This window comes from Oncorhynchus kisutch, linkage group LG18 (genome assembly GCF_002021735.2).
Source record: "Oncorhynchus kisutch isolate 150728-3 linkage group LG18, Okis_V2, whole genome shotgun sequence".
Taxonomy (NCBI): Eukaryota; Metazoa; Chordata; class Actinopteri; order Salmoniformes; family Salmonidae; genus Oncorhynchus; species Oncorhynchus kisutch.
Genome location: NC_034191.2, coordinates 21,206,713 through 21,220,145, shown reverse-complemented (window position 1 = coordinate 21,220,145; position 13,433 = coordinate 21,206,713). Strand labels below are relative to the sequence as shown.

The window sequence follows — 13,433 nt, the reverse complement described above, 5'->3', positions numbered from 1 at the left end:
GACCAGTGGAAATCTGTCAGTTCCGTTACTAGCTAGCTACCTTTTGAGTTTGGATCCTGCGATGCAGTTGGCATTAGTTGCTAGGACCGCTACTATCTGTCCAGTGATCCTGCCTAGCTGCTAGCTAGCTGCCTATCAAGCTAGCTTGAACATAGTTTCTCTATCACAGGTGAAGGATCTTTTAAACAAACAAAAACAGTTCTAAAGCAGTTGTTTCAACAACAAGAAAATAGCTTCAACTTTTTTGTCCGAATACTGGTGGAACTAATAAAAGAATGGATGACCTGACCAGAGAGGTCCAGGACCTGAAGAACAGTTTGCAGTTCTCCCAGTGTTAGCTCAAGTTTAAACAGGAGAACGGCAAGATGACAGCAGTCTGTAAGTCATTGGGAGAGGACATCAGTTCTGTATATGAATCCAATATAACAATGACGGAGAAATCATCTCTAGGGCCAATCAAGGTGGACCAACATGGTTGTGGACGCAATTGCAGAATCTCCACATGAGACTTGGATGTAGTCTGAGGACAAAGTGAGGGAAATGATCTCGGAGAAACTGAAGATGGACCACAGGATTGAGGTGGAGCGCGTCCACAGGACTGGAAAACCCAACACCGGCCCAGGTGACGGGGCCAGGCCGATAGTGGTCAAATTCCTGAAGTTCAAGGACAAGGTACAGTAGCTGTCCTGGAAAGAGCCAAGAACTTTATTTATTTTTACAGTTTAAATTTTAATTCACCTTTATTTAACCAGGTAGGCTAGTTGAGAACACCTTTATTTAACCAGGTAGGCTAGTTGAGAACACCTTTATTTAACCAGGTAGGCTAGTTGAGAACACCTTTATTTAACCAGGTAGGCTAGTTGAGAACACCTTTATTTAACCAGGTAGGCTAGTTGAGAACACCTTTATTTAACCAGGTAGGCTAGTTGAGAACACCTTTATTTAACCAGGTAGGCTAGTTGAGAACACCTTTATTTAACCAGGTAGGCTAGTTGAGAACACCTTTATTTAACCAGGTAGGCTAGTTGAGAACACCTTTATTTAACCAGGTAGGCTAGTTGAGAACACCTTTATTTAACCAGGTAGGCTAGTTGAGAACACCTTTATTTAACCAGGTAGGCTAGTTGAGAACACCTTTATTTAACCAGGTAGGCAAGTTGAGAACACCTTTATTTAACCAGGTAGGCAAGTTGAGAACACCTTTATTTAACCAGGTAGGCTAGTTGAGAACACCTTTATTTAACCAGGTAGGCTAGTTGAGAACACCTTTATTTAACCAGGTAGGCTAGTTGAGAACACCTTTATTTAACCAGGTAGGCTAGTTGAGAACACCTTTATTTAACCAGGTAGGCTAGTTGAGAACACCTTTATTTAACCAGGTAGGCTAGTTGAGAACAAGTTCTCATTTACAATTGCGACCTGGCCAAGATAAAGCATAGCAGTTCGACACATAGAACGACACAGAGTTACACATGGAGTAAAACAAACATACAGTCAATAATACAGTATAAACAAGTCTATATACGATGTGAGCAAATGAGGTGAGATAAGGGAGGTAAAGGCAAAAAAAAAATGGCCATGGTGGCAAAGTAAATACAATATAGCAAGTAAAACACTGGAATGGTAGATTTGCAGTGGAAGAATGTGCAAAGTAGAAATAAAAATATTAGGGTGCAAAGGAGCAAAATAAATACAGTAGGGAAAGAGGTAGTTGTTTGGGCTAAATTATAGGTGGGCTATGTACAGGTGCAGTAATCTGTGAGCTGCTCTGACAGTTGGTGATTAAAGCTAGTGAGGGAGATAGGTGTTTCCAGTTTCAGAGACTTTTGTAGTTCGTTCCAGTCATTGGCAGCAGAGAACTGGAAGGAGAGAGGAAGAGGAACTTGAGAGGAACGTACGGTGCATTCCGAAAGTATTCAGACCCCTTGACTTTTTCCACATTTTGTTACAGCCTTATTTTTAAATGGATTAAATAGTTATTTTCCCCTCATTAGTCTACACACAATACCACATAATGACAAACCTTGGGTATGATGCTACAAGCTTGGCACACCTGTATTTGGGGAGTTTCTCCCATTCTTCTCTGCAGATCCTCTCAAGCTCTGTCAGGTTGGAGGGGAGCATTGCTGCACAGCTATTTTCAGGTCTCTCCAGAGATGTTCGATCGGGTTCAAGTCCAGGCTTTGGTTGGGCCACTCAAGGACATTCAAAGACTTGTCCAGAAGCCACTCCTGCGTTGCCTTGGCTGTGTGCTTAGGGTCGTTGCCCTGTTGGAAGACGAACCTTCAGCCCCAGTCTGAGGTCCTGAGGGCTCCGGAGAAGGTTTTCATCAAGGCTCAAGGCATTCAGGCCAAAGAGTTCAATCTTGGTTTCATCAGACAGGGGAATCTTGTTTCTCATGGTCTGAGAGTCTTTAGGTGCCTTTTAGCAAACTCCAAGCGGGCTGTCATTTGCCTTTTACCGAGGAGTGGTTTCTGTCTGGCCACTCTACCATAAAGGTCTGATTGGTGGAGTGCTGCAGAGATGGTTGTCCTTCTGGAAGGTTCTCCCATCTCCAAAGAGGAACTCTGGAGCTCTGTCAGAGTGACACTTGGGTTCTTGGTCACCTCCCTGACCAAGCGCTTCTCCCCAGATTGCATAGTTTGGCCAGGCGGCCAGCTCAAGCAAGAGTCTTGAGGGTTACAGAATTCTTCCATTCAAGTACGATGGAGGCTACTGTGTTCTTGGGGACCTTCAATGCTGGAGACATTTTTTTGTTACTCTTCCCCAGATCCTGTCTCGGAACTCTACAATTGCTTCAACCTCATAGCTTGGTTTTTACTCTGACATGCACTGTCAACTGTGGGACCTTATATAGACAGGTGTGTGCCTTTCCAAATCATGTCCAATCTATTGAATTTACCACAGGTGGACTCCAATCAAGTTGTAGAAACATCTCAAGGATGATTAATGGAAACAGAATTCACTTGAGCTCAACTTCGTGTTATAGCAAAGGGTCTGAAACTTATGTAAATAATGTTTTTCTTATTTTTATAAATGTGCAACACTTAAAAAAAAACTGTTTTTGCTTAGTCAATATGGGGTATTGTGTGTAGATTGATGAGGAAAAACATTAATTTAATACATTTTAGAATAAGTCTGTAACGTAACAAAGTATGTAAAAATTCAATGGGTATGAATACTTTCCGAATGCACTGTACATCTTCCTCGGCTAGGACTATCTTGAAGCTGTGTGCCAGAAAAGGAAAGAACTTATGCCAGCCATGAAAGCTGCCAGAGCGCGTGGGGACATTGCTTACTTCCACTATGACAGGCTTGTTGTCCACCCTCCTTCCCAAAAGCCTGGAAAGGATGACAGAACAAAGCCTATGGGTTCATAGCTTCAACCCCACAGCATACACATATATTCAGAGCCATATCCCTGTAATGCTTAGAAAAGATCTTATGTCAAATGTTATTGAAGTGTTGTTGCTGGTTCACTTGGCACATCTAAAGCCTTTTCTTTTGGGGTGTTGCTATAGGCCACCAAGTGCTAACAGTCAGTATCTAAATAATGTGTGTGAAATGCTTGATATTGTATGTGAGGGTAAACAGAGAGGTCTGCTTTCTTGGGGACCTGAATATTGACTGCTTTTCATCAAGCTGTCCACTCAAGAGGAAGCTTCTCACTGTAACCAGTGCCTGTAATCTGGTTTGGGTCATTCATCAACCTACCAGGATGTTTACAAACACTACAGGAACAAGATCATCCACATGTAAAATCAAATTTTTACTAATACTGTAGAACTTTGTTATGCATTGGATGCTGTGATCACAATATAGTGGCTATGTCCAGGAAAGTTCCAAAGACAGGGCCTAAAATAGTGTATAAAAAATCATACAAAAGATTTTGCTGTGACTTTTATGTGGTGTTAAAATATTTGTTGGTCTGATGTGATTAATAAGGAGCATCCAGATGCTTCATTTGATGCATTTATGAAATTGCTTCTTCCAATAATTGATAAACATGCACCTGTTAAGAAACATACTTTTAGAACTGTTAAGGCTCCATGGATTGATGGGGAATTTAAAAACTGTATGGCTGAAATAAATGGGGGAAAAGGAGTGGCTAATAAGTCTGGCTGACTTACGGCAAATTGAGAAATTATGTAATATAACTAAAAAAAAAATATTAAAAAAATGTATTATGAAGCCAAGATCAATGATATTAGGCCCTCTCTTTTCCATTTTTATCAATGACCTGCCACGGGCAAAACAAAGCCTGTGTGTCCATGTATGCTGATGATTCAACCATATATGCCTCAGCAACCACAGCTAATGAAGTCACTGAAACCCTTAACAAAGAGTTGTAGTCTGTTTTGGAATGGGTGGCCAGTAATAAACTGGACATCCTGAACATCTCTATAACTTAGATCATTGTATTTGGTACAAATCATTCTCTAAGTTCTAGATCTCAGCTGAATCTGGTAATGAATGGTGTGGCTGTTGTACAAGTTGAGGACACTAAATTACTTGGTGTTACCTTAGATTGTAAACTGTCATGGTCAAAACATATAGATTCAATGGTTGTAAAGATGGGGAGAGGTCTGTCTGTAATAAAGAGATACTCTGCTTTTTTGACAACACTCTCCACAAAGTAAGTCCTGCAGGCTCAATTAAAAAAAAAAAATCTTATCTTGATTATTGTCCAGACATATGGTCAAGTGATGCAAAGAAAGACCTAGTAAAGCTGCAGGCAGCTGGTCCAGAACAGAGCGTCACGTCTTGCTCTTTATTGTAATCAGAGGGCTAATATTAATACTATGCAGCCAGTCTCTCTTGGCTAAGAGTTGAGGAAAGCATGACTGCGTCACTTCTTATTTTCATAAGAAACAACGTGTTGGAAATTGTTTGCATAGTCTACTTACACACAGCACTGACACACATACTTACCCCATCAGACATGCCACCAGGGGTCTTTTCACAGTCCCCAGGTCCAGAACAAATTCAAGGAAATGTACAGTATTCTACCGAGTCATGAGTGCATGGAACTCCCTTCCATCTTATATAGCGCAAGTGAAGAGCAGACCTGGTTTCAAAAAACAAACAAGTCAACCCCTCACGGCACAACGCCTCTCAACCATGTCAAATCAAATTTTATTGGTCACATACACATGGTTAGCGGATGTTATTGCGAGTGTAGCGAAATGTGATTCTAGTCCCGACCTTGCAGTAATATCTAACAAGTAATCTAACAATTCCACAACAACTACCTAATACACACATCTAAGTAAAGGGATGGAATAAGAATATATGGATGACTGAGCGGCATAGGCAAGATGCAATAGATGGTATAAAATACAGTATATACATATGAGATGAGTAATGCAAGATATGTAAACATTATTAAAGTGACTAGTGATCCATTTATTAAAGTGGCCAATGATCTCAAGTCTGTATGTAGGCAGCAGCCTCTCTGTGTTAGTGGTGGCTGTTTAACTTTGATGCACCTGTACTGACCTCGCCTTCTGGATGGTAGCGGGGTGAACAGGCAGTGGCTTGGGTTGTTGTTGTCCTTGATGATCGTTTTAGCCTTCCTGTGACATTGGGTGCTGTAGGTGTCCTGGAGGGCAGGTAGTTTGCCCCCGGTGATGCGTTGTACAGACCGCACCACCCTCTGGAGAGCCTTGCGGTTGTCGGCGGTGCAGTTGCCGTACCAGGCCGTGATACAGCCCGACAGGATGCTCTCAATTGTGCATCTGTAAAGGTTTGTGAGGGTTTTAGGTGACAAGCCAACCTCAGGAGGCTGAAGAAATTTGAAAAGGCCCTGTTGTGCCTTCTTCACCTCACTGTCTGTGTGGGTGGACCATTTAAGTTTGTCCGTGATGTGTACGACGAGGAACTTTAAAACTTTCCACCTTCTCCACTGCTGTTTTGTCGATGTGGATAGGGGGGGGTGCTTCCTCTGCTGTTTCCTGAAGTCCACGATTATCTCCTTTGTTTAGTTGACGTTGAGTGAGAGGTTGTTGTCCTGACACCACACTCCAAGTGTCCTCACCTCCTCCCTGTAGGCTGTCTCGTTGTTGTTGGTAATCAAGCCCACTGTAGTTGTGTCATCTGCAAACTTGATGATTGAGTTGGAGGCGTGCATGGCCACACAGTCATGGGTGAACAGGGAGTCCAGGAGGGGGCTGAGCATACACCCTTGTGGGGCCCCAGTGCTGAGGATCTGCGAAGTGGAGATGTTGTTTCCTACCTTCACCGCCTGGGTGCGGCCCGTCAGGAAGTCCAGGACCTAATTGCACAGGGCGGGGTTGAGACCCAGGGCCTTAAGCTTAATGATGAACTTGGAGAGTACTATGGTGTTGAATGCTGAGCTGTATTCAATGAACAGCATTCTTACATAGGTATTCTTCTTGTACAGATGGGATAGGGCAGTGTGATGGCAATTGCATCGTCTGTGGACCTATTGGGGTGGTATGCAAATTGAAGTGGGTCTAGGGTGGCAGGTATGGTGGAGGTGATATGATCCTTGACTAGTCTCTCAAAGCACTTCATGATGACAAAAGTGAGTGCTACGGGGCGATAGTCATTTACTTCAGTTACCTTGTTGTGTGTATGTACTGACATGTACAGTATGTGTAACTGATAGATACACACATGTTAATGTTTTTAAACATATGTAAATTGTAAAGTCTTTTGTCACTGTCTTTTTTGTTATATGTCGGACCCCAGTAAGACTAGCTGTCGTCATTGGCGTTGGTTAATGGTCATCCTAATAAATTGAATCAAAAGATTGATGTTAACATGGGCGAGAGAGTTTCCTTCCACCATATTTTTTTCACCAGTCTCTGTGCTATACCTTTTAAATCCATGTCACATTGACATTGACTTTATCATTTATACCTAATCTAACCTATGACCTGACCCAAGACTGTTCAGCGCAAAACCTCAATAAAAGGCATCTGGCAGAAGTAAATTCATCCCCAAACATGACTATAATTGTATATATATCTTTCTTTGCAAGAAATAACATCCCCAAAAACACACAAACACAACACACAACTGTCCCCTAGCCTCCCAGTCATGTTTTCTGTCCCTAACCCTAAAACTGTCCCCTAGCCTCCCAGTCATGTTTTCTGTCCCTAACCCTACAACTGTCCCCTAGCCTCCCAGTCATGTTTTCTGTCCCTAACCCTAAAACTGTCCCCTAGCCTCCCAGTCATGTTTTCTGTCCCTAACCCTAAAACTGTCCCCTAGCCTCCCAGTCATGTTTTCTGTCCCTAACCCTAAAACTGTCCCCTAGCCTCCCAGTCATGTTTTCTGTCCCTAACCCTACAACTGTCCCCTAGCCTCCCAGTCATGTTTTCTGTCCCTAACCCTAAAACTGTCCCCTAGCCTCCCAGTCATGTTTTCTGTCCCTAACCCTAAAACTGTCCCCTAGCCTCCCAGTCATGTTTTCTGTCCCTAACCCTAAAACTGTCTCCTAGCCTCCCAGTCATGTTTTCTGTCCCTAACCCTAAAACTGTCCCCTAGCCTCCCAGTCATGTTTTCTGTCCCTAACCCTAAAACTGTCCCCTAGCCTCCCAGTCATGTTTTCTGTCCCTAACCCTAAAACTGTCTCCTAGCCTCCCAGTCATGTTTTCTGTCCCTAACCCTAAAACTGTCCCCTAGCCTCCCAGTCATGTTTTCTGTCCCTAACCCTAAAACTGTCCCCTAGCCTCCCAGTCATGTTTTCTGTCCCTAACCCTAAAACTGTCCCCTAGCCTCCCAGTCATGTTTTCTGTCCCTAACCCTAAAACTGTCCCCTAGCCTCCCAGTCATGTTTTCTGTCCCTAACCCTAAAACTGTCCCCTAGCCTCCCAGTCATGTTTTCTGTCCCTAACCCTAAAACTGTCTCCTAGCCTCCCAGTCATGTTTTCTGTCCCTAACCCTAAAACTGTCCCCTAGCCTCCCAGTCATGTTTTCTGTCCCTAACCCTAAAACTGTCCCCTAGCCTCCCAGTCATGTTTTCTGTCCCTAACCCTAAAACTGTCCCCTAGCCTCCCAGTCATGTTTTCTGTCCCTAACCCTAAAACTGTCCCCTAGCCTCCCAGTCATGTTTTCTGTCCCTAACCCTAAAACTGTCCCCTAGCCTCCCAGTCATGTTTTCTGTCCCTAACCCTAAAACTGTCCCCTAGCCTCCCAGTCATGTTTTCTGTCCCTAACCCTAAAACTGTCTCCTAGCCTCCCAGTCATGTTTTCTGTCCCTAACCCTAAAACTGTCTCCTAGCCTCCCAGTCATGTTTTCTGTCCCTAACCCTAAAACTGTCCCCTAGCCTCCCAGTCATGTTTTCTGTCCCTAACCCTAAAACTGTCCCCTAGCCTCCCAGTCATGTTTTCTGTCCCTAACCCTAAAACTGTCTCCTAGCCTCCCAGTCATGTTTTCTGTCCCTAACCCTAAAACTGTCTCCTAGCCTCCCAGTCATGTTTTCTGTCCCTAACCCTAAAACTGTCTCCTAGCCTCCCAGTCATGTTTTCTGTCCCTAACCCTAAAACTGTCTCCTAGCCTCCCAGTCATGTTTTCTGTCCCTAACCCTAAAACTGTCCCCTAGCCTCCCAGTCATGTTTTCTGTCCCTAACCCTAAAACTGTCTCCTAGCCTCCCAGTCATGTTTTCTGTCCCTAACCCTAAAACTGTCCCCTAGCCTCCCAGTCATGTTTTCTGTCCCTAACCCTAAAACTGTCTCCTAGCCTCCCAGTCATGTTTTCTGTCCCTAACCCTAAAACTGTCCCCTAGCCTCCCAGTCATGTTTTCTGTCCCTAACCCTAAAACTGTCCCCTAGCCTCCCAGTCATGTTTTCTGTCCCTAACCCTAAAACTGTCCCCTAGCCTCCCAGTCATGTTTTCTGTCCCTAACCCTAAAACTGTCCCCTAGCCTCCCAGTCATGTTTTCTGTCCCTAACCCTAAAACTGTCCCCTAGCCTCCCAGTCATGTTTTCTGTCCCTAACCCTAAAACTGTCCCCTAGCCTCCCAGTCATGTTTTCTGTCCCTAACCCTAAAACTGTCTCCTAGCCTCCCAGTCATGTTTTCTGTCCCTAACCCTAAAACTGTCTCCTAGCCTCCCAGTCATGTTTTCTGTCCCTAACCCTAAAACTGTCCCCTAGCCTCCCAGTCATGTTTTCTGTCCCTAACCCTAAAACTGTCCCCTAGCCTCCCAGTCATGTTTTCTGTCCCTAACCCTAAAACTGTCTCCTAGCCTCCCAGTCATGTTTTCTGTCCCTAACCCTAAAACTGTCTCCTAGCCTCCCAGTCATGTTTTCTGTCCCTAACCCTAAAACTGTCTCCTAGCCTCCCAGTCATGTTTTCTGTCCCTAACCCTAAAACTGTCTCCTAGCCTCCCAGTCATGTTTTCTGTCCCTAACCCTAAAACTGTCCCCTAGCCTCCCAGTCATGTTTTCTGTCCCTAACCCTAAAACTGTCTCCTAGCCTCCCAGTCATGTTTTCTGTCCCTAACCCTAAAACTGTCCCCTAGCCTCCCAGTCATGTTTTCTGTCCCTAACCCTAAAACTGTCCCCTAGCCTCCCAGTCATGTTTTCTGTCCCTAACCCTAAAACTGTCCCCTAGCCTCCCAGTCATGTTTTCTGTCCCTAACCCTAAAACTGTCCCCTAGCCTCCCAGTCATGTTTTCTGTCCCTAACCCTAAAACTGTCCCCTAGCCTCCCAGTCATGTTTTCTGTCCCTAACCCTAAAACTGTCCCCTAGCCTCCCAGTCATGTTTCTGTCCCTAACCCTAAAACTGTCCCCTAGCCTCCCAGTCATGTTTTCTGTCCCTAACCCTAAAACTGAAACAAAATATAAATAAATATAAATATTTTAATATAATATAAATAATATATATAATATAATAAATATAAAACTATAACAAAATAAAAACTAGCAAATCAGGTCTGAAAACTACCAAACTAAACTGAATTTCAAATAAAAATAGAAAATATCCTTGATAAGTGCAGTCCATTTACACAGATAATGCAGCTCTCTGTGAGGGTGCTGAGTGTCTATGGAATAGAGCTGTGGGGACATAAAGCTTTATAGTTAACAAATGCCTTGTCTGTTTCTCCTCTCCTCTGCATCAGTAGTCCAGTACATTGTGAAATCTTGCCTTTGTCAAATCTAAAATGTATGAGGAATTTCTGTTATAATCTTATTGATTTATGAGCAGAAGCCCAAACATGAATAATAGATTTTTCTTAATCATTCTCACGCTTATTTTAGGAGAATCTCATTTTGGTTATTTTTCACCCTTGAGCTCTTAGTGTGTGTATTTCACACAGTTATTATGTGTGTGTGTTTTGAAGCGAGCAAGTGGGGATCACATGTGGTGTAAATTCTACTAAAGATTTTCTTTGACCATCATTTTTAGCTTGAGGCCACATTGAGTTCCATTGTGGAAGTCTTCAGCTACACTAGTGTTAGGGAGCAGGGTTGGTGTGTGTGTAGTGTAGTGCCTCTGTACCCAGTCTCTCAAGGGGCTATTGGGGTGTGGTGGGCAGAAGCAGGAAGAAAACCAGTATGGATGTTTACTGTAGTTTGCCTTGCCCTGTAACACACTACAATGCCATGTAGAAAAACAACAACAACAACATAGCAATAAAATAACACACACAAAAACCAATTCATTACTACTACAGTACTGTGTAAAGTGTTTCCACGATGATGGACATGCGTCCCATCCCGCCCCTCCCTCCCTCCCGACCCTCCCTCCCTCCATCCCGCCACCTCCCTCCCTCCCTATACTATACCCCTATCTCTCAGGGTTCCCAGATTATGGGTTCTATTCCGGGGCCGGGCCCAGTGACCTGCGGGGCCCCCCCTGCTCCTTTGCCGACTATGGCTCCCTGGGGCCCCAGGCTGCTCAGATGCTGCAGCACAGTGAGCATCATGCCACCTCCGCCTGCAACTCCCCCCTCCAGCACCACCTGCAGCACAGCCCGGACCCCTTTAAGAGCCCAGGTGTGTACCCTGCTAACATCTCCTTCAATCAGTCAATGATGCCATTCAAGTTACGAATTCATGAGGCTATTGTGAGAGGGAGAAAAAGAGATGAGGTGTAAAAGAGAGAAAGAGAGGAAAGAGAAGTTTATAGAGACAGAGAAGGGAACAATAACTATCAGAGGAAGGTGATGCACTGTGTACTGTAGCGTAGCACCCCTGGTAGGCTGGACAATAGAACGAGTCAAAATTCACCCAAGGCTGAAAAACAGCAAATTAACGTTTGCTAAGCTGGAACACGAGGGCAGACTGAGAGCAAATGAATGGAATCGAACATTCGCAGAGCCTGTTTTGACTGGAGTGATGCTTAGAATTCCATTATTGCCTAAATGGCACAAAAAAATGTATCACTTTTTATTTTACCGCTACAATATGTTCATCGGACGAAACTAGAAAACAACAACTCGTGTAGAAAGTAAACATCCGCACCTCGATTGTGTGTCAACTGTGCTTATGACTGCGTAATGAAAAAGTAGGGAACATATGAAAACTTCGGACTATTTCTGGTCTAGTGATCGATGACAAACGAGCTCGCTACCCAGACTTTCATAATTACAAAGAGGAGATTCTCCTGATTAAAATGGTGCCCGACCTTTAAAAATCTAAATATATACATCGTGAGATATTTGGCGAAACAGACCGATATGCCTCTCCGTAGGAAAACAATGGTGCGAGCGCAGCGTTCCAAGGGCAAAAAGTATTTTGGGGCTAGCATGTGATGACAACCAAGCTTGCTGGCCAAACTTGTATAATTAGAAAGAGGAGATTCTCATGATTAAAATGGCGTCCAACATAAAAAAAAATCTAAAAATACACATTGCGAGATATTTGGCGAAATAGACAGACATGCCAAAATTTCCCATATAGTAAACAATGGGACGACCTCAGAGTTCCATGAGTCATTTTTAGTTTGTTTACTTTTGAACTATAAACAACGTGAGCAGGTTTCATTGCCAACAATAGTGATGCAGGCATTGTGACGTAGAACAATAAGCTGGGAATAGAACGTTCTGAAGACGAGTTGGTGCCTCAATAGAACTAATAGGATCTGGGAGGGTGAAAAATGCCCTAAAATAAGGCATGTTTTTTCGTGATTACTTCAAACCGATGGCAAGTAGCCGGGAAATATGGTCATATTATGAAACTGGGCTCCACGGCGGATGCAATGAACTAATTTTTATCAGAAAAAAAGCGTTGTTCAATTTTTTTTGTGTCCAGCCTACCCCTGGCGGTTTGCCTGCTATACCCTCATAACACTGCTTTTGGAAATGACTTCAGGATATGTTTAGTTTGATATGTATGTATACATGTCTCTCTCTGCTTACCCACTCCATGTGGAGCTGAGGGAAGGACAGACAGACACCCTGTTCTCATTTCACACAGTTCGTTGACCTAATATACTGTAGTGCCTACAAACATTTAAATGTTTTACATTTTAGTCATTTAGAAGACGCTCCTATCCAGAGGAACTTACAGGAGCAATTAGGGTTAAGTGCCTTGCTCAAGGGCACATCGACAGATTTGTTCCCCTGGTCAGCTCGGGGATTTGAACCAGCAAATGTTTAGTTACTGGCTCAACGCTCTTAAACGCTAGGCTACCTGTTGCCCTACATTGGCACACAGTACATGTATAAGTGTTACCCATTTTCAGTTCAGTATACAGTTCAGCATACAGTAGTATTGTTGTCAGTACTGCTTTTTGTTTAAGATATATCAAGATCAATATTATTTATTCTTATCACACCCTTCAAAATATTGATCTCCATCCCTTGCTTACCCACATTGCATCTTGTTTGTTGGTACAGTGTATTACTTTTTCATATGAGGTGATGAACCATAATTGACATGACTGCATTTATATGTATTTAGACTGCTTATTTAAGTAAGGGAGAGAGAACCCTGATGAGGAATCTGTCATAAAGAACGAGTGACCATAAATTGAGCTCCCAAGGCTTGTATTTGACTCTTGTTACAAAAGTATGACAAGCGTTCATGAATATCATCATGAATAAGTTGAGCAAAAGTTCTGTGGCAAATTTTTCCTGTTGGCTTGACATCTTTCGAGATAACGTTTTGTTGCTGGAATGTAGTCTATTTGATGAGCAAAGAAGGAGCAAAGAGTTGCAGAATGCATTGAACAGGTTACTTACTATCATAGCTCATCCACTGACAGTCTGAATGATATGGTCTTTAGAAACACACACCTTACTGTTCTTTTGCTTTCCCAGTTCTTTTGTTGGTACCTTAAAACCCTATTTCCTTAGTAAATCTAGACTGGAGCATTTTACTGCAATGAGATCGGGTTACTCTGACCTTTTTAAATCACCAATAGTGTTCTAACCACACAACTGTGCTCCAATGAGAGTAAGTCATGTGTAGTTATTAGTGGGGCTGACAGTGTGGTTCAAATACCATAAATCCTG

The 13,433-nt window shown here is 43.2% G+C and overlaps 1 protein-coding gene across 2 annotated transcripts in view; it reads left to right on the top strand.

The window, feature by feature from the left end:
• The window catches only part of LOC109909234 (RNA-binding protein Musashi homolog 2-like), a 322,173-nt gene that overhangs the window by 294,414 nt on the left and 14,326 nt on the right, over positions 1-13,433 (top strand). For both annotated transcript variants that reach the window (XM_031795526.1, XM_031795527.1), the window contains exon 12: positions 10,774-10,971. In XM_031795526.1, coding sequence (XP_031651386.1) covers positions 10,774-10,971 — 198 coding nt within the window. The remainder of the gene's footprint in view (positions 1-10,773; positions 10,972-13,433) is intronic.